Source organism: Podarcis melisellensis, assembly GCF_964234715.1.
Source record: "Podarcis melisellensis genome assembly, chromosome: 1".
NCBI lineage: Eukaryota > Metazoa > Chordata > Lepidosauria > Squamata > Lacertidae > Podarcis > Podarcis melisellensis.
The window spans coordinates 56830263-56853975 of record NC_138528.1 but is presented as its reverse complement, the minus strand read 5'-3'; the positions used below and the strand labels follow the sequence as shown (position 1 = coordinate 56853975).

At 41.3% G+C, this 23713-nt stretch overlaps 1 protein-coding gene, 1 long non-coding RNA gene and 1 pseudogene across 4 annotated transcripts in view; 1 reads left to right on the top strand and 2 right to left on the bottom strand.

Moving 5' to 3' along the window:
• Positions 1 to 9844, bottom strand: part of LOC309358167 (uncharacterized protein) — a 44718-nt gene extending 34874 nt beyond the window's left edge. Inside the window, exons 1-6 of one of the 2 annotated variants that reach the window (XM_081891044.1) lie at positions 9615 to 9844; positions 4842 to 4899; positions 2637 to 2780; positions 2035 to 2181; positions 1386 to 1478; positions 188 to 352 (exon numbers count right to left, since the gene is read on the bottom strand). In XM_081891044.1, coding sequence (XP_081747170.1) covers positions 188 to 352; positions 1386 to 1478; positions 2035 to 2181; positions 2637 to 2780; positions 4842 to 4886 — 594 coding nt within the window. In that variant the 5' untranslated portion in view covers positions 4887 to 4899; positions 9615 to 9844. Of the gene's footprint in view, positions 1 to 187; positions 353 to 1385; positions 1479 to 2034; positions 2182 to 2636; positions 2781 to 4841; positions 4900 to 9222; positions 9270 to 9614 lie in introns of those variants that run through there. The other variant, XM_081891043.1, reaches the window with a different exon arrangement.
• Positions 1 to 23713, top strand: part of LOC309359069 — an 87101-nt gene that overhangs the window by 17605 nt on the left and 45783 nt on the right. The gene's annotated exons all lie outside the window — the stretch shown is intronic.
• LOC309358970 (guanylyl cyclase-activating protein 2-like) lies at positions 12489 to 18692 on the bottom strand (annotated as a pseudogene). The gene is made up of 5 exons (XR_014173313.1): positions 18343 to 18692; positions 18014 to 18163; positions 16065 to 16173; positions 13892 to 14018; positions 12489 to 13461 (listed from the first exon to the last, which is right to left on the bottom strand). The product of XR_014173313.1 is annotated as a guanylyl cyclase-activating protein 2-like (transcript).

Sequence of the window (23713 nt, the reverse complement as noted above, 5' to 3'; positions counted from 1 at the left end):
TCAGATTAACAGCATGGACAAACAAGTATTTTTAAGTAGCAACAATTACTTTATACTTGTAGCAATTGGATGCATATACTTTCATGAATAATGCTAAGCATAGTGAGAAGTTTCCGCATCATCAGAGGAACACCCTAGGTAATGGGAAAGATGGCACTTTTTATATAGGTTCACAGCTTAAATATACCTTTAATTCACTGTTTTGGATTAGTACTTCTTTGGCATCAGTTGATCCACAGGCTACCTGTAAATCAATTATGAAGGCTTCTTTTTCCATTATTTTTTTTTGCTTCTCAGCAAGCATAGCATCCATTTCAGCACCACGCTGGTGTGCAGCATCCAACTCATCAATCTAGAAACAATCAGAAATGTTGTTGCTGGTCACACTAGATATCTACCCACTAAAATCAGCTTCATTTATCTTCTTTGTTTTCCATTACTTTCTCTCCTCTAAGTATCATTCCCTGTTTTCAGCTTTCCTCACCCACAAAATACTCAATAGCTAGGTTGTTTCTTTCATTTCTGTGTGGTACTGGAATGTTACTAACAAGGATTTCTGCTACTGGTATTACTTCAAAAACACCAACATCATAAATACTGATTCCACAGCTGGTAAAATTGTGGGTTGAATGGGCAGAGAATTATAGAATCATAAGAGTTGAAAGGGACGCTGAGGATCATCTGGTCCAACCCCTTGCTCTCAACTGGAAGCCTGATACGAATGACTTCTGAAAAGTCCACTCCTTCTCTGGAATTTAAATATTGTCAACATCAGGAATTCTTAATATTTTAGAGCCAATAAACGTACTACAAGCCAGTTTGAATGAATATGGGCTAGCTTCACAAAACTGCCCTGTGATCCTCAAATGAACACTGGTACTGTATAGAAATCTAATTTAAAAAATAAAAATAGCTGCTCAGTTTTTAGACATAATGCAAACACCCTAGATAAAGTTACAGATAAGAGAAAGAGAAGCTGCTGAATTGCAACTTATCACCAAACTTAAAACCATGGAGAGACCTGGTCTGAACAAAGACATTGGATTCTTATCTCATTATACATAACAAAGCCATTTTTCACCTTCTCACCCCTTGCTTTTTCCTGTAAGACCTATTGCAGTCGTTAAGAGTCGTCAACAGGCTCATCACAGCTATCTGCCAATCACCAATTCCCACCACCCTTCTGAGTAATACCCCTCCCCACCTTCTCACTATATAGATGGGTCTGGAAACTTCTGTTTCAGTGTATCTGAAGAAGTGTGCATGCACACAAAAGCTTATACCAAGAACTAACTTAGTTGGTCTTTGAGGTGCTACTGGAAGAAATTTTTTTTTGTTTTGACCCTAGATAAACAAAATCATTACAACCTTGAACAAACCACTACCTTTTTCTGTAGCTCTTCATTTTTTTGGGCATTCTTTGTTTCTAGTTCCTCAACTTTCTTTTTAAGTACCAAGATTTTTCCACGACTTGCAGCCTCAAATAAAAGAAAAGGAGAATTATTTGGGCTATTATAAAAAAACAGGGGTACTACAGAGGACTATTTTTCCCCATTATACATAATACAGACAGACTTATTAGGGAATAACTCTAGGCATGTCTATTCAGAAGTCTTACTGAATTCAGTGGGACTTACTCCTGGGAAAATGGGGTTAGGATTGTAGCCTTAGTCTAACTGAACACAATGGGACTAACTTTTGAGTGAGCATGGATAGGATTGCACAGTTAAAACTTGGATCATAGCCAGTAACATGTACACACAGCTAGAGCTTTGCTTGCTGTTTTCATCACAAACTTTCCACTGCTGCAAAGATGTCACTGATTATCTTAAGAAGCAACTTGCAATAACAACTTCAACAAAAGCAATAAATCAAGCACCAGACAGATGCATGGGATCACTCACTTACCCAAATCTGCATATGCACACATTGTGTATGTGTATGTCCAGATTTATAAAAACAGAAAATGGGAGATCAAACCAAGACATTACCAATGCCTATTTGTTTTTGTTTTTTTTTAAGGATAGAACTCACTCTCTTTTGCTCAGAATTTCCTTCTTGGGTTTCGTCTCCCGATAATTGATTTTTGAGTTCCTCTAATTGTGCTGTTAAGGATGTTACTTTGGCTTTGTTCTGCAGCTTTAATTTGGAAATCTTGGCTTCAGAAGCTTCTTTTTGTGCCTGAAGATTATTAACAATTTATTTTTTTAGACAAAATGCAATCTGCCCAAACAAATAACTTACAAGCATTAGAGAGAGATCTACATATATGAAAATAACAAAATACAAAGCCAATTTTTCCACTGAAAGAACAGCAAAACCAGTTGGCTTTAGGCCTTAAGTAGAGTTACACATTACAGTTACCATTAGCAATTTGGAATGGATAATCTTAACCCTGGGTTTATTAACAGCATCTGTCCATACTTTGAATACATGTGCATTTTGAGTGACAAACCAGTCTGGCAAGTTATCAAAACTTAAACTAGATGGAAAATGTACCTGCTAATTAACATCACTGTTGAGATACCATTTTGAAATGCAACTTTTAGCTAATATTTAGAGCAACTTGCTCGTGAGACAACTGAGTTCATTTTCATTTCTATATAATAAACAAACTTTATGTACATACACAATACCTTTAATTGCTGCTCTTTAAGGCATAACTCATTATCCTTGTCCCTGACAAGTTCTTTGAGTTGTGCTACCAGCTGTTCATTTTGGACCAGTTGTTCTGTCAAATCAGTCACAGACATGCTTGCTGCTTGAAATGGGCCATGAGCCTAGAGATAGAGGAGTTAAGTTTGCAACAACAAAATGATGCAGGCAAGACAATTTCCATACATTATTGGAATGTAATATTTCCCATATTTCGATATAAGAAGAGAGATACAGAATAACTCTTAAATAATTTAAAGCTAATTGCCATAGGTAAAGGTAAAGGTACCCCTGCCCGTACGGGCCAGTCTTGACAGACTCTGGGGTTGTGCGCCCATCTCACTTAAGAGGCCAGGGGCCAGCGCTGTCCGGAGACACTTCCGGGTCACATGGCCAGTGTGATATCGCTGCTCTGGCGAGCCAGAGCTGCACACGGAAACGCCGTTTACCTTCCCGCTGGTAAGCGGTCCCTATTTATCTACTTGCACCCGGAGGTGCTTTCGAACTGCTAGGTTGGCAGGCGCTGGGACCGAGCAGCGGGAGCGCACCCCGCCGCAGGGATTCGAACCGCCGACCTTTCGATCGGCAAGTCCTAGGCGCTGAGGCTTTAACCCACAGCGCCACCTGCGTCCCTAAAAAAGCTAATTGCCATACCTGCTATTTATTGAAGTAGACCACTTGCAGCACACACTGAAATTCCTTGCAGCAAGAACTGCACCATTCACTTCAATGGAGAAAGAATGCCTTTGTGGAGGCAGAGCTTCCCTTCCACAGAAGCAAAAGGCAATGAAACAGTTTTTAGAATTGTTCACTATTCTTCTACCCAGACCAGGAATGGGGAACCTCCAACAAGTGGGGTGAATGTAACCCTCTAGACCTCTCTATAAGGCCCTTGGAGCTATCCCCAGGCCTTAATGCTTTTGATCCTGTTCCATGCATTCCTTGAGTGCCTTGGGCTGTCTGGAATGCGTAATTGAAATGTGATGGTGCCTTTTGCTTGCCTGGATGGAGATAAAATTGGGATTAAAAAACCCTGGCTTTAGTGTGGCTGGAATGTAGCCCATAGTACAAAAGTAAGAGTGACATCTGTTCAACATCTTGGTACTAACACTTAAGGCCCTATACATCCCAAGACCAACTTACTTCAGAGTCTCAGAGACTTCTTTATTGGTTACGTATGCAGTTGATTACTATATTCTGCACTACAGTTTCTCTTTAAGGTCCAAAAGTAGTTGATGCCCACCCTAGAGCAACTTGGCACAGGGCTGTCCATGTGGCTGCCCCATTCAGACGACCAGCAACTGAATACTTTATTTTTTGAATAAAGTATTTTTGAAACAACTGAATACTTTATTTTTTTTTACCAGCTTTTACAGCTGGATGAAAAAGTCTCTGCAAAAGAAGTTCGTGTTATACTGTTTTAAAATCTATCTTAAGGGGGGGTTTTTGTATTGTTTTCTAAATTATTTTTAACTGTTTTATTCTATGTTTGTAAATGGCCCTGATGCACATGTAGAAAGGGATTCATAAATGAATGAATGAATGAATGAATGTTGCTCCACCCATCCCCTCCAAAAAACATGCAACTCTGGACTCTTGAACTGAAGAAGTTTCCCTACCCATGACCTAGATTCAACTTGCAATCATATGCATACATACTTGGAAGTAAGCTCATTAATTCCACGGAGCTCATCTCTAAGCAGACATGTAAAGGATTGCACTGTCAACGTATTAAAACAGAAGTCTTGGTATTTGTACAATTTATCTTGAGGCAATTTGAGTCTTGAAAACAAAGAATGTGCTGGGTTGCCCTTACTTTGTTTTATTAAAGCTGAAAAGCACAGCATTCAGTTGTTTGAACTCAGTCCCTACACCCAAACAGCCAGTCAACTGGATTTCAGCTTCCTTTAAAGATAAACCAAACATGAATGGAAGCCTGCCCCCCCCCCCCATGTCTAACCCTGCCCCTGCTTGGAAAGAGTAAGTTTTTAAAAACTAAAATATGCAAACAAAAGTAGCCCAATGCAGCTTCAAAGCTGAATACTAAATAAATATTTAATATTTGATACTTAAGAATCTACAATAATCAGTACAAAGGTTCCTTGTAAAGGTGTTTAGAATAAATGTATCATCAAGTACAGTATATAAAATTCAAAGTTAAGTCGATTTTTTTTCAAAGTACTTACTCCAGATTTAGTAGCTGAACTATCACCGCTGCCCCATTTCAGCATAGTTTTAAAATAGCTATAGAAAAGCAAAGAGAAATTAGTTTACATCAGTAATTTCAGTGCCAACTATTATCTTCAGCTAAGTTCTAGGTGTACAAATCTGTATACAGCTTCAGACCAGGATAGCATATATATAACCTCATGCCAACTGATCACTGAACTATACAGGAAAGGACCCTCCTGGTGATACCATCTTATCATAAAATTTGTTGCATACAGCATAGGAATCAGGCCTTTAGGCTGGAGGCACCTTCTTACTGGAACTTCCACCTTTCTTTTGGCAGTTATTGAGGACTTCATTTTCAACAAGACTTTTAAGTGGGTACATTGATCCCATTCTGTACCTGCTGTTCCCCTGCAATCCCATATCTGCAGCTGCTTTTCTGTCACGTGGGTTTCTGGACACATGTTTCCTGAGTTGCAAGGGAAAGTAACCCAGGTTGCTGTTAAAAATAGGCTGGAGCAGGAAGAATAAAGTGTCTGCCTTCTGCCCTCAATGTGGGCTACTATTATTCACTACTATTTGTTCACTGCTTTTTATTTGCCTGACTTTGAAGGAAACAGCTCCACCTATCCTAAAATGCTAGCAATCTTCACATTATCAAAACACACACACACTCACTCTCTCTCCTCAACTATATACAGACATGCAGAATTAGAGTGATCAGGGTGCAGCATATTCAAAGGCAGGAGAAACTAGTTCTGCTAGTTTCCAGCAGAAGTTGACTGTTGATTGGATTCAGAGAAAAACTTGCAGGAAGGAACTGATTTCCCCCCTCCAGAAGCAACCCTCAACCTCTGTTAGGGGTCAGAGGACATAAGGTGGGCTATGGTGTGAAGGGTTGTGCAGGCTGCTGGGAAAAGAGGGAGTGCATATAACTACTGACTGACTAGCACTTCCAGCATCAGAGCAGTTTAAAATCATCACAAAACTTGTAAGGTGCTTTAAAAGTTTTAAAAGCAGGACAGCCCCACATGACGCTTGGCAGAATAGCCAAAAAGGCAGTGAAAATCAGCACCTGATTTGGAAATAAATATGCGTGTTGTCTAAGAAGGCAAAGAGAAGCCTCATAAAGAAGAAAAAAACTGCACGGACTCCTGTTTATACATGTCTGTACACACCCTTATGCCTAGACTCTTGATACAATTACATGGAATTAAGTCCCATTGATTTCAGTGGGGCTTGATTTATCACAATGGCCCTAATCTGAGGCCTATTAAACTTGTATATAGGCTTAGATGAGTACAGCAGCATTTTAAGCTTTCTGTTGTAAACAGCAGCTCTCCCATCTTTTATGGAATGCTGCTTCTAACAGTTTTGGAAACAGATTTTGATTCAGTACTGGGAAGCTGCTATTTAAAAGGGGAAAGTTTAACACATCATAGCAGGCGTAGATATTATTACATCTAACTTTGGATCAGAGCCCATGACTTCTGCCACTAAAACTCTCTAGTCAATCACTTGAGTTTTGTTAATTGCATTAGGAATCTTAATAATGAAAGTTACTCTTCAGGACTCACAAATGTCACCAAACAAGTTTAACAGCACACCAAGAAGCTCCCTACTCACTCAGTGTAACTGGAGTTATTTTAGCAAAACAAGTTTTACTTTTGACCAACCATCAATGGTGTTTTAGCATGATTAAAACACTCAAAGGCTTGGGATAGGCAACTGCTTCTTTAAAAGCAATACTGCAATTACTAATACTCAATGATATCAGAATTGTACCATAAAGGCTTTCATTTTAAAAAGTGTATGTGCTGTGCTAACCTATGGAAAAAGTTTTTTTGTGCCCCAGGTTTCATGAGTGGTTGAAGCAGCTTCAAGTGCATACACTGGTGAAGCTAAGGGAAGAGAAAATAACCTTCTTTGACAGTAGCAACATTAAAATTACTTTATTTACACAGAAAAAGTTCTCTAAGCAGCTCTCACAATAAGAATAAATATTAAAAAGCAACATAATGAAAATTCAGTAAGATATAACACAGCAGCAAAACACCAAATAAGTGCAAAAACAAATAAAAGAGAAAGGGGAGAAGATTATAAAACAAATAAACAGAGCTGGACAGGAGTATGTCTGGCTCTGGACAGACATTAAAGACAATGCCAGGCTCAGCTCTATTTGGAAGACATTCCACAACCCTGGAACTACCACTGAAAAGGCCTGCTCATTCATACCCACCTCCTAAACTTCACTTGGCAGGGAAGGATAAGAGGCATACCTCTGAACTGCTGGGAATCACAGGTGGGAAGAGTGCTGCTGCACACAGGTCCTGCTTTGGGGCTACTCAAATGCATAGCCGACCACTGTGAGGACAGGATGCTGGACCAGATGGCCCATTTGCCTAATCCAGCAGGATTGTTCTTATGTCCTTAAGGGCCTCAGATGAAGAGGTAAGTAGCTACATGTGGGAAGAAGTTTCCAAGCTATGGAAGGTCTTACAGATCAAAAGCGGTGCTTTGAATTGGGCCCAGAAATGGACTGGGAGCCAGTGAAGATAACAGAGTACCGGCATAATATTTATGCAATACTCAGTTCTATTATCTATCTTGCATCTATATTCTGTACCAACTGAAATATCCAGAGTTTGTAAATGCAGCCCCACAAACAATGCACTGCAATGATCAGAATGAAAGGTTACCAGGCATAGATCACTGAAGAAAGGCTGTAAGTAGGGTCATAGATGGCATAGCAACCTAAACTTGAAGAAGATGCTCCATGGCACAAAGAGCATTTGTCATTTTTATGTGCACATGCACCTATCCAGAGGTGCTATCCATATAGGAAATTTGAAGCAACTCAAAGCATTATTCTTTGTCCTAAAAAGAGCACAGAATATTGAAATAATATATGCTTTAAAAAGTGCAAAATACTTTATAACCTGATCAGGCTGTGAAGCATTTTGTACTTTAAAAAGTACATTTTATTTCAATATTTTGTACTCTTTTAGGACAATGAAAAATGTATTAACGACTATAAGTTTGCTGTATTACTAATTCTTTTGATTCTATCATTACAAATAGATCCCCCAATGCTGTTGTACCTTGTGGCAAGATGCTCTGCTTGCTTTAAAGTTACTGTTGTATGAATAAAATCTGATACAATGTTATCCATAACTTTAGGAGCTGTTCTTCAAACGTACTACATATTGACAGTTTTATAAGCACAGGTTGATTGGTTGCACAACACGTTCATCCACAAATGAAAAGGGCACGCAGGAAGCTGGTTTATATCTACAGGGGAATATTTTTACATTAAAATGCTTCCACAAAGGTAGTGAGAAGATCACTCAGAAGCCTAGGTGTGCATTACTTGAATAGAATACTGTGTTGTTTTACATGTGCTCTTGCAGAATACTTCCAAATGGGTGTATATGGATAAAATTCCACATCCAGACTTGAACACTTACGTATTCTTCATTAAATTATCTTTCCATTGATGTATAACTTTATGGTATTACTCCAAAAAAGTGGTGCGATGAGCCATCATTGCCAAAAGAAGATGACACCTGATTGGCTCTCTAAACCATGGGTAGGCAAAATAAGGCCAGGCGCCAGATCCAGCCCAAACACCTTCTAAATCCAGCCTGTGGATGGTCCGGGAATCAGCATGTTTTTACATGAGTAGAATGTGTGCTTTTATTTAAAATGCATCTCTGGGTTATTTGTGGGGCATAGGAATTCGTTCATTCCCCCCCCAAAAAAAATATAGTCCAGCCCCCATAAGGTTTGAGGGACAGTGGACTGGCCTCCTGCTGAAAAAGTTTGCTGACCCCTGCTCCTTTCTCTGATTATTTGGCTGTAACTTTTGATAGAATACAGATTTTCTGCTCCTTTTTCTGGTTATTTGGCTGTAACTTTTGATAGAATACAGATAATTGAACAAACCTTGTTGCATTACATTCATCATTAAATTATCTTTCCATTGATATATAATTTTATGGTATTGCTCAAAATAAAAGTGGTGTTATTAGCCATCAAACCTCGGAAATACACTTTCCCCAAAAGGTTTCCACAATTTTGGCCCCTAGTGTATTTCAGCCCTGACTTGATGTCACCAACCCAACGCTTCTTCCATAGACCACATCAGGGTATAGAAAACTGACTCTCAGTCCTATATCCACTCAGAGCTCAGTCCTACTGGGTCCAACAGAACTTACTCCAAGACAAGGAGGTTCCTATGACTCTACCTAAGAAGGCAGCAGTGGCGATAGGAACTCCCCACCCGCTGCACCCAATGAGCAGTTACCGAGAAAGGAGCAGTTCCTGGCTTCTCAGGTGAATCCCAAACACCGCTAAAACAAGGAAGCGGCTCCCTAAAGAACTCAAACGACTAACCAAGCTAAGGAGACTTTCCTTTGCCCCTCCATTCCCCGCAAAGGGTTGTGGGGCAAAGGATCTCGGCTCCTGGAGAAACTGCTGAGCGACACAGTCGCACTTGCGCGGGGGGGGGGGGAGTCACTCCCCCCGCCCCGGTGAATCAATCTCTCTCTAGACAAGAAATAGTCCGGTTTCCAGAAGGATCTCAAAGGACGCACGGCCGTGTCTCTCGAAGGCATCCAACAGACTGGACTCCTGCCTCCCCGGAGTTCCAGGTAAGAACCCCAAGGGCGAAGGGGGCGGGGCCTCCCTTCGGTTCCGTTGGGCAGGCGACCCTCGCGCTCTGTCTCTCATAGCAGAAGCCCGGATGCAGAGTGGGGGGGGAGGGGCCGTCAGCGCCCCGAACTCACCTGAGGGAAGGAAGAGTGTCGGCCGGGAGCGACGCGCTCACCGTCTCCTCAGCGGGACCCGAGCGGGCGCAGGCCGGAGCTTATAGGCCGCCGCCGCCGCCGCTGCTCCTCTTCTTCCTCCTCGGCCTCCTCCAGGTGGAGAGCCAGCCGAGAGAGTCATCCCGACACACCAGCGAAGGCCGCTGGCCGGGACCGGGTCGCTTTTCGGCGTGACGGCTGTGTTGTGCGTGCGTGCGTGCGCGAACCTGGCGTGCGTGCGCAGAGGCGTCGAGCGCAGCCAATCGGAGAGCAGGGTTTCCCAAACCCGTCCGGCCACTTTCCCCCTCCCTGGCGGTGTTGGGCCAACTCTTTCCATCCACCTGCCGGTAGGTGTCATGACAGACGGGGGGGAAGGCAAAAGCCTCGTATCCCGATTTTAATGCAGGTCATTTCTTCGCTTAGCATTCAGAAAACGAGAGCTAAAGAAAGGGTGGAGAGGGTCGTGAGCAGAGTCTTCTGCTCCCCACCTGTAATTCGAGCCATGGGTCGAGCATGGGGTGGGGTGTGAAGAAGATCTCTGTTGGCTACAGCAGTGTATGGGTGGTGCTGGCTGCGAGGCTTTGCCAACGACGGATCTTTTATTAAGAAAATAGGTTTGGTTGGTTCCTCAGTTTCTCATATACAGTATTCAGCTTATACTTTTTACCATTCTAAGGCCACGTTCAAATTTGTTCTTTCAACAAATATGGTAATACCCAGTGCTCCTTTTTTCTTTTTTAAAAAATGGTCAGCGGTACTCTCATTTTGGGGACGCAGGTGGCGCTGTGGGTTAAACCACAGAGCCCAGGACTTGCTGATCAGAAGGTCGCAGTTCGAATCCCTGCAACGGGGTGAACGCCCGTTGCTCGGTCCCTGCTCCTGCCAACCTAGCAGTTCGAAAGCACGTCAAAAGTGCAAGTAGATAAATAGGTACCGCTCCGGTGGGAAGTTAAACTGTGTTTCCGTGCGCTGCTCTGGTTTGCCAGAAGCGGCTTAGTCATGCTGGCCACATGACCCGGAAGCTGTCTCTGGACAAACGCCGGCTCCCTCGGCCTATAGAGTGAGATGAGCGCGCAACCCCAGAGTCAGTCTAGACTGGACCTAATGGTCAGGGGTCCCTTTACCTTTACTCTCATTTTGACTCATTTTATAGTTCGAATCAGGAAAGATAAACACAGTAAATGGACAAAAGTACATACAAAGATTCACAATATGTTTAGGGATATGCATACCCCCATGTACCCAGCCCCCAAAGCACTGGTAATACCCAACTCTCTTCTGTTTAGGTCGCTTTTTCTTTTCTTTCCATGGATTCTAGAACCACCACTAGAGGTCCTCTCTCACTCATTCAGAATGTGTAGCCCAGGAAAAGCTGTGCAGCGATCCCTCTTGCTGTTCAGGCTTCTGGGATTCAGATTTTTTTTTTCTTGTTTTCCTCCTCCAAAAACTAGGTGCGTCTTGTGATCTGGTGTGTCTTATAGAGCGAAAAATACAGTAATAACACCTTGGAGATCCCAGGCCTCAGAGAGATTAGGCTGGCCTCGACCAGGACCAGGGCCAGGGCCTTTTCGGCCTTGGTCCTGGCCTGGTGGAATGCTCTGCCACAAAAGATCAGGGCCCTGAGGGATTTGACATTTTTCCATAGGGTCTGCAAGATGGAGTTGTTCCACCACACCTTTGGTCAGGGCTCAGCCTGACTTCCCTTTTCTTTTTGTATAAGAACTAATATGGAAGAGGCCTCCCAGCATTCCCACATGCCCATGTAAGATCAGCGTAAACAGGTGGGCCTATGAGCACATACTGTTCCCAACCCTAACCCTGCAGAAAGCCATCTAATTAGACTTTAATTTGATTTTGAACTGGTTTAAGGAGGTAATTTAATTCTTGTTTGATTTTATACTAATGTTATATATTTTATGTTAGCCACCCTGAGCCCGACTTCGGCCGGGATATAAATAAAAGTTTATTATTTTTTATTATTATCATTTAAACTTGCGGCTTCTTTTCACACTTCCAGGCATCCCATTTATTGAGCATTCACCCTGACTTTTGCAGGGAGACCAGGCAACATTGTCAATATAATATGCATTTTACTCACATTTGTTTGTGAGGAGATTAAGTGAGGTTGCAGCAAAGCAAGTATTATCCCATACTTTCTAGTGCATTTTTCTGTCACATTCCTTGTTGCAAAAAGTCCAGTCTTTTAAGGAAGCAGGTTTGCTGTGAAAGGCCTCCCAGACAACGATAATTGAGCAACCTGAATTGACAGGATGTGGTTGAATCCTGCTTTAAAATAGCAAAAGCCTGGAAGCTTCTTAAGTGTGATGAGGAAAATTTTAATTTCTAAAAAGATAGTTGCTGTCCTCAAGCACTTGCAGAAGTGCATTATATTTTAAGAGAACTGCCAGGGTATTTCTCTTCCAGGAAAAGCATTTTTCTTATGTGTGAAAACTGGTAGGGGTCATTCAAAAGAATTCATCTTGTACTTTTTTTTTTCATTATCACTTTATGTGGCTCCTCTTATTAATTAAAAGAGATTACAGAGCTAAGTACTGCTGAACATCCATACAAGTTAAGCCTAAGCTTGGGAGGGGTGGAGGAGCTAGCAGTAGTTGCTTGACAGCTCATTGCTTAAAATAGCCTGGCTCAGCCTTGAGTCAGTTTGTTCTGATGCATCTTTCTTTTTTGGTGGCTGGAAATGCTGTTCAGGCACAGCAGTTGCTTGCCTAAATGCGCGCACACACAATGCTGTTTTTAGCAAGTTATATGAGTATGTATTGTTTCATTTTGACTTTTTGAAGCAAAATGAAGTTCAGCACAGCTTTATAAGTTGACGCTCCTTTAGAGGCACAAGCATTTAATTTTTTAAAATGAATTTGTATTTATTGAAAAAATGATTGAGTTGAACAGACTTTATGAGAGTGCAAATGCAAGCTCCTATGTATGCAGTACTAGTCCCCAAACCATGCCAGCTCTCTGAAATATTAAACTAGCTCTGTAGCAAGATTCATTCGGCTATCTTTTGGTTTCCTTGTACAGCACATATTCCTTGCAAATGAGTATAATCTCCCACTGTGACAAGTGCTCAAAAAGTATTCTTTTTCTCTCTTATTTGAATGAAGGCATAATTGCAAGATTCTATGACCTTTGGTTATGCTTTGATCAGAACTAGGATGCATATATGAGAAAATGGGTGCAAGATTTGGGTCAAAGAATAACCAGGAAACAATGGAACTGGATTTGGGACAACTTCCATTCTATTATAATTTTTTCCTAAAGGAAAACTATTTAAAAACCTTCTGTGTTTGGCATTTAATGCCTTATGAATTGAATATATAAATTAGGATCAGATAAATGTTGGTGATGTGGATTAAATAAAACAGATTACATACATATATTTTGGAATTGTTCTCAGACAGAAATATCCTGGAAATATGTTCAGGTTAATATCTCTGATATGTTAGGATATCACATACCCTTTTTTCTGCTTGGTTATCTGAAAGATGTTATTCTGAAAAATGACCAAGAGATAGTACTCAACTTCATAGCTACTCCTTAGATTATATAATAGCTAAAATGCCTTTGACCCTTTTTTACTTTTCATTTCATGGGATCAAAGTGCCATCATGCTGAAAATATTTCACATACAATAACCCATGCTAGGGAAGGTCTGATGACATGTCTTTTTCCTCCAGTGTTTGATCCTTTTCATCTGCATTCTTTTTTCTTTGATGTTCAAGGATCCATTCTGTGGGATCTATGTTTAACATTTTCCTTACCCACTCATCTCTTTGCACTCCATCAACAAACTCTTTCAGTGAAATTTTTCCTGGAAGAATAATTTCAAAAATGGATTAAAAGAGGTTCAGCCATAACTTAAACCAGTGGATCAGGGTATCAAACACAAGCTAGGAGACACATCAGAACTTTTAGGAATCTCCAGTGTACACAACAAAGGTCAGAATCATCTTTGGGACTGGGAAGCCAACGCCTTTTGTATAATGGAAGGGATGGCTTGCCATTTGCTCTTACTGAATAATGTAGTGACTGTAGTGCATATTCTAAAACGAAAATTGCTGTGCAATCCCAGATGGGTGAGTAGTTATGGTTACTCAGGACATTTGCTTTAGGAGCCCCCAGAGCACAGCAATATTTCATTTATTGTCCTCTTACTGCTATAAATGTTTAAAGAAAGAGAGCTTAAGCCTCCCACCCCTTTAGTTGTATATCAGATTGAAATTAGTGGTTTGGCATCTTACGGCATTTGTTGGTGAAAATATGCCTGTGACACTCCTGGTCCTCTACTAAGCATGAAATTTGTTCCTCTGAGCTCTTTGAGTTTGACATCCTTGCTTCAGAGCAAGTGTTCTGTAGAGTGGTCTTGTTCTGCCATGGAAAGACCAAAGTAGATTATCTGTTATCATTACCCATAAATGAATATTATCTTACATGCAAAGTACTTCATTTGCTGAGCTCCATCATATTGTACGATAGGCCAGTATTATTCCAATTTACATAGGGGAAATGGAGTCTGAGCAACAGAAAGGGGAAACAAGTGCAGAGTGTTGCTTTGCTGCTCTTCTTCCTCCCAGCCACTATTGGTCAGACATGGAAGGACAAGAGGAGCCATGGGGGCATGTTGTACTTGCAGTTTCCTGACGCCAAGCCACTGACCTCAGTTTTTAATCAGGATACTTCTTAATAAACAATAAAGTCAAAACATTATTTTCTTTATAGTTTTGGTGAATCTTAGGTTCCTCCCAGGGAGTCTTTTAAGTGAGTCACTCAGAACTGTATTGTTCTGCCAGCCGAACAGTTATGCAACTGAGCAGCTGTCCTGAGACGTCTAATTTCGATAACCTCTATTGTGTATATATCATAGCTCACAGCTGAGGCATTATCAGAAAAGCTTAGCCCTCTTTTCTACATGATTGGCCATTCTTCCCAAATTCCCCAAGATAATTAACTTAGGCTGCAATCCTAAACAAACTTTCAAGGGAGTACGTCCCATTGAATAAGGTGGGACTTGCCTCTGAACAAACAGCTGTAAAGTTAGTGGCATTTGCCAATCTTGCATAACTGGCAGCGACCAAGCATCCATAACAGCTAATGCTCAAGACTCCGTCACACACCAGTGTAACCAAAAACTGGAAGGCAAAATGAGAGGGCTGTGCAAATAGTTTGCAAACTGTTATGTGTTTCCCTGGGGGGGGAGAGAGGATCCAGCAATAGGCACAGCCTGGGGCACTTCTCTTTCAGCAGCAAAGCTTTAGTATAAAACCGACCAACTGGAAGCTGCAGAGAGGCAGTGGGTATGTGGGAGCTTCTGGACAAAGGAGTTCCTCTCACTCCTAGCTAGGATGGTTTAAACCCTATCTGATTAATTCTCAAAATGCAGGTCTTCACCCACAAATTAGCGAGCCACATAGCATGCAACAGTCTGCTGATATGAATAACGTTCGAGTCAAATGGCTTCAAATATTTGTCTTCTGTTCTTGAAATGTGATGTGTCAAGAGCAGAGATATGTCTGAAAACTAGTATTTCTGTGTTATACTGAAAATATGACTGCACTGACGGTACTGTGTTATGCAACAATATTAGAGCTTGCAGGCTCTTGAAATTAAAGTGTGGAACCTGACAGGGCCTAGAGGCAGAGGCCAGAGTATTTGGATGATTAGCCTAGGGTTGAGCCCAGCACTCTTTTGTGGGTCCAGAACAGAACCCTTCACTTTTGGAGCAGATATGGGAGTAGCACCTAATACAAAAGCCATCCATTCACTTAAAGTGCACAGCTAAAAGACACAGATGCTGGGGGAGAAACAGCCTGGCACTTTCCTTTTTTGGCAGTGAGCCTGAAAGCTAAAACTTGCTAGTTCATTTTTTCCGAATGGTCAGCATTGTTCCCAGGTAGTATATCTCAACATATTTGTTCAAAGAGGAATTGTTGGCATCTCAGAAGACAGTGGAGTGCGTCTTCAGGGGTGAAGGCAAACCACTGTGTTAGCCACACCAAAGTGACCTCCCCAGGACACAAACCTGGGCAGTGTGTGTGGAGGTCCTGGGCTGCCCAGACTACAAGACTCACTGATGTGGTCCAAAAGACAGCAGAGTGACACATTTGGCAACAGCTTGGCTGCAGGAGTTGCCGGAAGGAGGTGTACAAGGCGCCACCTGTGTTAGGGACTCTACTCTGGAATTATGTAGGGTTTACTCCCTAACCATTTTTCTCTCAAAGATACCGTACAAAGCAGTGGAAGTTTGGGATCAGAGATTCCTTCTCCTAGAAGAGCTACTTTCCCCAGCTGACAAGCGCAATCTGCCCCTCACTTCCCCCTCTACAGCAAATGCAGAGCCATTGGACCCACTAACACTTACAAGCCACTGCCACTTTTTGGAAGCCCACATATAATTCTAACAATAAGTACATTTACCATCATTATCTTCATCCATAAGTTGAAATATTCTGTTACACACTTCCTCCGGGGTTGACATCTGAGTATCCATATTTCTTGCCCATCCTTGTTTGACATTATAGACACTCTGGGGAAAATTAATTTAATAATTAAAAAAACCACACGTATTTATATGGCACTGTCCATACATGGCACTTTACAAAGTCACTTACAAATTGGTTGTCAACACACAAGGGAAATAGGAGAGGAAGGGGACAAAGGCAGGGGTAGAAAGTAACAAACATAGCGAACTAAAACCCATGCCTGGGTAGGCTTGCTGAAATAAACAGGATTTCAGCAGGCACCTAAATCAATATACAGTAGTGAGAGCATTCACCTAATGTCAGTAGGGCAGGGGATTGTAAAGGATAGATTTTGCTGCAGTAAATAAAATGTTCCTCTCAAATGCAGAACAAACATTATATGGCATTTGTAAACTTCAAGTTCTGTTGATCAAAGTGGTTGAACAGGTATGTATGAGGCAAGATAATGTCGCAAGTAAACTTGTCCCAAGCCGTTAGCAGTTTTATATACCAGCAGTAAAACCTTGACTTGGCCTGGTAACAAACTGGCAGTCCATGCAAATCCTTTTGTAAACCACTTAGAGACTGTTTGGGTATTAAGCAATGTATGATAAATCATCTTGCACAAATCAATGCTCCCACTATATGTGCTTTAATGACACACACACTGGCCAAGATCTGGAGCAACTTCTCTGGGGTGAGACACTATCTGTGGACCAGTATGGGCATAGATTCTGTTATTCTTCCTGACATTGTTTTTAGAGGTTGTTTTCCCCATACAGTATGTTTTTTATAGGCTATCAGCACTTTTGGAGTTGATGTATCTAGCCATTTATTTTCCCAGGGGAGGTTGGGAGATTCCTGCATGCAGCAGCCAGTATAAAGCTTATTCCTGTAGTTCAGTGCCCTAAATGGAGGCATCATTTTGTCAAACTCCCACAGATGAGTCTGTTTTCATTTGGAGCAGATGAAGGGAAAAACCATGTACACCCCAACAGAGGAGGGTGCAAAATAAGGGAGCAATTTGTGTCAGACAGTGAGTGAGGTGTGCATAACAAAGAAACAAGGCAGCATCGGCAAATTAGACACTAGCGGCAGCAAGTCAGAAAAACTGAGAAATACATCCACAAAGCCCTGGACAATGCAACCTGAACTTCAGGTCAAAAATTATGGCACTGATTCTTTTCTCTACAATTGGGGTTCTTATCAACTAAGGCAGCCTCTCTACACAAGTACAGAAAGTTGCTAAGAGACCTGGGAGTTCCTTACTCCCCACTCTCAATCCAGAATTTGTATATATACTGTATATATTTTTAGACTTTGTCTCAGAGTAGTGATCTGTCCCTTTCTTTCCATGTCCCGGTCAGATTGGAAAGGGCAGCTGTGTGTATGCATATTATTAATACCAATGAAAACAATCTTTCATTTTCCTCCTTTCAATATGATCATTGTGCAGCATTCAAATTTTGACTTAAATCATGCCATAAGGCTGATCTCTCGCCCCCCCACCTGTTCTTCATCTGACATCTGGGGTGTATAGCGCACCTGCCATTCAGCTTACATTTCTTTTAGTAGTCTTTTAGATTCAGCTAAAAGCCAGTGTAGTGGTTAGGTTGTTGGACCTGGGAGACCAGAGTTCAAATCCCCACTCAGCCATGAAGTTCACTGGATTGCCTTCCTCCAGACGCCACCTCTCAGCCTAACCTACTTCACAGGGTTGTTGGGATTGTGTGAAGACGGGGAGAATCATGAGCACCACCTTGAGCTCCTTGGAGAATAGGTGGGATATAGATGCAGTGAAATAAATAATAATTCATGGTAAAGAGGTTCAACCAATCTCATGGTTTGGCGTAATCCTGCCAAGTCATTGCTGGGGGCCCCTCTTCCTCTAGAAGGACTTCTTACCTTCACCATTTTCCTTAGTTCAGCCTTATCAAGAAAGCCATTCCTGTTGGTGTCGTACACTTTAAATGACCACTTCAGTTTGTGCTCAAGTTTCCCTCTGAGTACTAGGTTTAAAATTGCTACGTACTCCAAAAAGTCTATCATGTTATCCTGAAACATTAATAGAAAAGCAATCACTTGAAAACATCAATATTTTTAAAACTATACAAATAGAAATGGCAGAACAATCATATTTTTTGCTGGGTGCTTCTAGGATAATAAGCCTCCAACCTGAATTAGATGGATGTACACAGAAGTTATCGACAAGTGTTTTTGAAAATTATACTCACCCCATTTGTGTCAAAGGATTTAAATGCATTCTCAGCATATTCAGATGCTTCACTTTGGCTGGTAATGCCAAAAAACTGCTTAAATTCATGCAAATGGAGACCTCCGCTGGGGCATTCTAGAACAAACTTTTTGTACATATCCTGTAATTCTGCCACCTCTGTTCCTTTCATGTTACCAGTGTGGAGCTGCCCCATGCTCTAAGAACAGTTAAACCCCAGTGAGGCTTCAAATGCCTTATAAATATTCTACCCTGAAAGTGTAAGTAACTTACAGTGATGTTATGAAACAAAGATTTGTCTTGAAGCTTTAAACCAGAACAATGGGCAGCTTCTATAATCCAAACACAATGCCTTTCTTATTGTGTCCAGACAATTGAGAGCATTTTCTCTTAGCAGAGTAGCTTGCATCATGTTATATTTTTGGAGTTCTAATAATGCCAATGCACTCATGTTGACCACATTGCATGCAGTCTTGGAACTGGGCTGCAACAAAGTACAACAAACCTTAGCAACAACATGGTTACAGCGGAGGCATCCTGCAATTGGAAAAGGAGGACAAGGTCATTCAGTTAGATCACATGTTGGTTGCAATCCCCCTGCACAGGAGCCAGTTCCTAGGGGCCATGAGGGCTTTGCCTCCCACAATAAAATATTTGAGGGGCTGCCTCCCACAGTTGATGGAGATTCCCATTCAAATGGGGTGTGTGCAATGTGTCATGTGATTATGTGGGATGGGGCTTACCAGGGCTCCCACAATATTTTATTCAAGCTGGCACCCTTGCCCCCTTGTAAAAGGTTATTAACAAATATTTAAAAACAATACATATATTATTTGGGCTATCCCCTGTCCATGCAGAAATATGTATATTGGGGAAAACATGTAAGAAGCTTAAGACTAATGAATACCAAGGTAACATTTTTTTACAAAATAGAAGAAATGGCACTTTTTTCTGTGTGTTTGAGGCATAGCAATGTATGATTCTGACAGCACAAGAAGATGGGGTTGTGGGAAATTCATGACTGGATCTCAGACTTATAAAAGGTTAAGTATAGCTGCTGGGAACCCTGATATGGATTGGGACCATGGCACGAGGGAAAGCAGGTTTAACTATCCTCACATATAACACACACAGATTTTGCCAGGGGTACAGTGGTACCTCAGGTTACATACGCTTTAGGTCACATACGGTTCAGGTTACAGACTCTGCTAACCCAGAAATAGTACCTCGGGTTAAGAACTTTGCTTCAGGATGAGAACAGAAATTGTGCAGCGGCGGTGCAGCAGCAGCAGGAGGCCCCATTAGCTAAAGTAGTGCTTCAGGTTAAGAACAGTTTCAGGTTAAGAACAGACCTCCGGAACGAATTAAGTACTTAACCTGAGGTACCACTGTACAAGCATACATTGCCCTGCTTAGGAGGTGGAAGAATATTTTTATCATCACCATTGCTACATAGTGTTGGCCAATGTGGCTAACAACAACCAACATACAACTAGGAACAACAACAGCAAAAAGATAAACAGACTGTTAAAAACAACAGCAGATAGAACATATAAGTTTGACAGGTCAAAAGCCTGTTTAAATAAAAAGGTGTCTTAAATTTAGTTCAGAAGAGCAACAAAGAGGGGGCTAAATGGTGCTCCCTGCAATGGAAGTTCCACAGCCTGGGCACCAAACATACTTCAGACCTTGGTGGGACAGCAAGAAAGGAATCTTCCAGAGGTTTGTGTAGAAAGTGGATCTAAGTGAGGTTAGGATATAACTGCATCCTGTCCATTGTTTTCATCATAAAGCAGGAGCAGGGACCAGAATGACAGGGACAGAAGTTGTCTCTTTGGGATTTTAAATTGCTAGCTGCCATGAAAATGCTTCATAACCACCTAGTTTTCACAAGAAAAGGAAAGAAACATGCAGGATGAATCATCACATGCCAGGTTTAATTAGTTGTGACTGAGCTTTGATAACAAGAGCCTGAGAAAGGTCAATACAATACATTGCGTATGGCTTGCCATTGTGGCATCTGCAGAGATTCAACATAATGGGAAATGAGACAGCTAGTCTGGAACCAGATTTTCTTCATTGAGGAATTATTTACCCTTGATTCTATTAATTCTGAAGAAATACATAGTGCTGAGGAAGCTTTACAAAGGGAGACTGTGTTGCCATCAATCAATACAGCTCAGTCTACCATGGGGAAGTTATTCCAGCAGATTTACGACACAAATGCAATTAAAACTTCAGATATCAGCTTTAAGGTCAGGTTATTGCAGAGAGGGATGATTCTGAGAGTGTGTGTATGTTGTCAGGAATGCTGGCCAAACCCAGCAGGCAGGCCTGTCCATGCCACTTATTAGAAAGTTACAGATAGGTTGCCGTGTTGGTCTGCCATAGTCAAAACAAAACAAAATCCTTCCAGTAGCACCTTAAAGACCAACTAAGTTAGTTTTTGGTATGAGCTTTCGTGTGCATGCACACTTCTTCAGATATCAGGTATCTGAAGTTGCAGCCACCTGTCTCTGGAATATGAGGAGCCCCTTGCTTACAGATAAGTATACTTGCTTGCACAAATAGTTTTAGATCCATGACCCCCTTTAAAATATACCTAAAGCAACTCCTTACGGTTAATAGTACAATAATGCTCATATATAAACAAACTGAAGAAATGTGCATGCACACGAAAGCTCATACCAAGAACTAACTTAGTTGGTCTTTAAGGTGCTACTGGAAGGAAATTTTTTTTGTTTTGACTTATTAGAAAGATATCCATGATAGCTGGTGGATGTTTCCTCAAGAGCCAGGAAACAGCCAGAGCTCACCTAACAGTTCTGAATGTGGAGAAACTACTGGAGAAGGTCACATGCCTCCCACCGCCAAGCTAAGGTGGACTCTGAGAAAGAGATCATTTCAGACCAAGCACAAGCTTTAGTGTAAACGAAAGCATATAGGGGCCCATGTGGGTCCTTTGGGGAAAAAACATATGAACTTCCCTAGAGTATCAGCCACAGTCTGAAGGTGAGAAATCCTTACCTAACAGCCTCTCCTCTCAATCCTGTGCTCCTTACAAGGAGGTGTTCAGTGTCTTGCTTGAGCTGAAGTTGCCGTTCTTACAAAGACCTTGACCAAACCAGGGCCTCCCATTCAGTTCCTGGAGCAGCTGCCTCAAGCTACAGGTGTGGCTGAGTATTGAGGAGCAGGACAGCTTCCCAGCTATCCTGCAAGAAGCTACAGCTTCAAGTCCAACTTGGTCATCACTACCTTTCAGAATTTCATCAGTGGTCAACGCCCCCCAAACCCCACCTATGTTTCTCAGCCTCTTAATGCAACCTGTGTGTTGCCTCCAACACACAGCTGTGTTCATAGCTGTGTTCATAGCCATCCCCTCCTCAAATGGTTGTTTGCTTCCAGCCATTTGTCACTGTTACCTTTCAAAGCTGCGTCCATGGCTACCCACCCTGTGGTCTGTATTTGGTGTTAAGTAGTGAGGTGACCAAGTTTGCTAATGATATCAAATTACATTCAGGATGTTAAAACAGAAAGGGGTTAAGGAGGACTCTACAAAGGCCACACCCACATCTTAAATTTAAAGGAATATTATACACTTTAACAGTCATGGCTTGCCCCAACGAATACTGGGAGCTCAAGAATTCCTGGATGCCTAGATCCAGGTTTGGGGCAAGTACTTTTTAGTGAGAGAACCCCAGCAGAGATTTAAAATCACAAAATATGCAGCAAAGTAAAATGTGGAAAGATAGGCTGTTAGACTTTTAAAATATGCTCTGCTCAGTGCCTTCCAAAGTTCCCCTCTTCCCTTAGCATACAAAAAGACAAGTTCAGTAAGTTTAAAATAGTTTACATATTCATTTCTTCACTTTATTTCATTTAATTGAAATATTTTCAATAAAATATAAACACATTAAAAATGTTAGATAGGTAGCCGTGTTGGTCTGCCATAGTCAAAACAAAAAAAAAAATCCTTCCAGTAGCACCTTAAAGACCAACTAAGTTAGTTCTTGGTATAAGCTCATACCAAGAACTAACTTAGTTGGTCTTTAAGGTGCTACTGGAAGGAATTTTTTTTGTTTTGACATTAAAAATGGTTTGCTTACAAACTCTTCAGAGGCCAGATTCATGTGCTTTTCCATACAGCATTCAAAAAAATGTTGCACAGGCAATAAAACTTGGCTTAGTTCTGAAGTAGTGAATATTCCTAACTTAATTGGTATAGGAACTCAAGAGTGGCTTGTTGGAACCATGCGGTCTGGCCTTGGAGCAACCAGCTGAGACCTCCTCACACATTGAGCTTCTCAGCTACTGGGAGAAAACAATAGGCTTGATTACCTAGTTGCTCCCAAAGTGATGTAAGCCTGGCAAGATAGTTTTCTCTATGGTCTTACCCCTTCATGCATTAATCAGACTTAAGTATGTTGATTGTATGAGGCTGGTTATCCCACACCTAATCCTTTTCAAGAGCAGTTGATAAGGTTCTGCTCAGGCTTATCCCTGGAGGATAAGATAGGCAGATTCCCACTACAGGGCTTTTTCAATAACAGCTCCCTTACTTTGCAATTCACTGGCAAAGACAAATAAGTCCACCCCGCTGAATTTTAAGGTGGAAAGGGTTGTTGTCCCAGGGTTTCTTTTGTTCAGGTACTGTAAATTATTTTTTAGACCTGCCTATAATGTTTAATGATGTTTTCTCTTGCAATTATAACTAATTTCAAGATCAGGTTACATGCAAAGATTTATTGATTGCTTTTTACCTGTTTTATATGAATGCTGGTTCATTTGCTTGGGGAGATAAATAAAACTATGCTTTTTTAACATGAAGGTAATACCATTTTATTTCACTAGATGAGCAGATGAACAATAAGCAGCAACACAGGGGATGCATTTGTGAAATTTGATAATAGCTCTGCGGTTTTTTCATTAATTCATTCAAACATTAATGAATTATATTATTCTGAGTGTTTTGTGGTAAAATACGTGAACATTTCCAGTAGAATTCCACCAGACCAACAGAAGTGAGCCATTCTCAGTGAACCATTAACAGACGCTCTTGGTTAAACATTCCATGGAAAAATGGTTGAGATTGACTGAATCATTGATGTCTGAATAACTGAACTGCATAATAGATGTATTTTTTGAGAGCAGTTGCCTAAAACAATGCTCTTCTAAGCGAACTCCAACGGCAAATCTATTGCAAATCTCCATGTGATCTTCAGATGAAGGGTGGAATAGAAATTTAATTAATAATAATAGATAACATAATTTATTACGGTCAGACCAGCTCATATAACACAATAATGGCAGCATTCATAATGATAAAATATGCAATTGGAGCAGTTTGCAGCAGTAGCTCCTGAATTAAAATT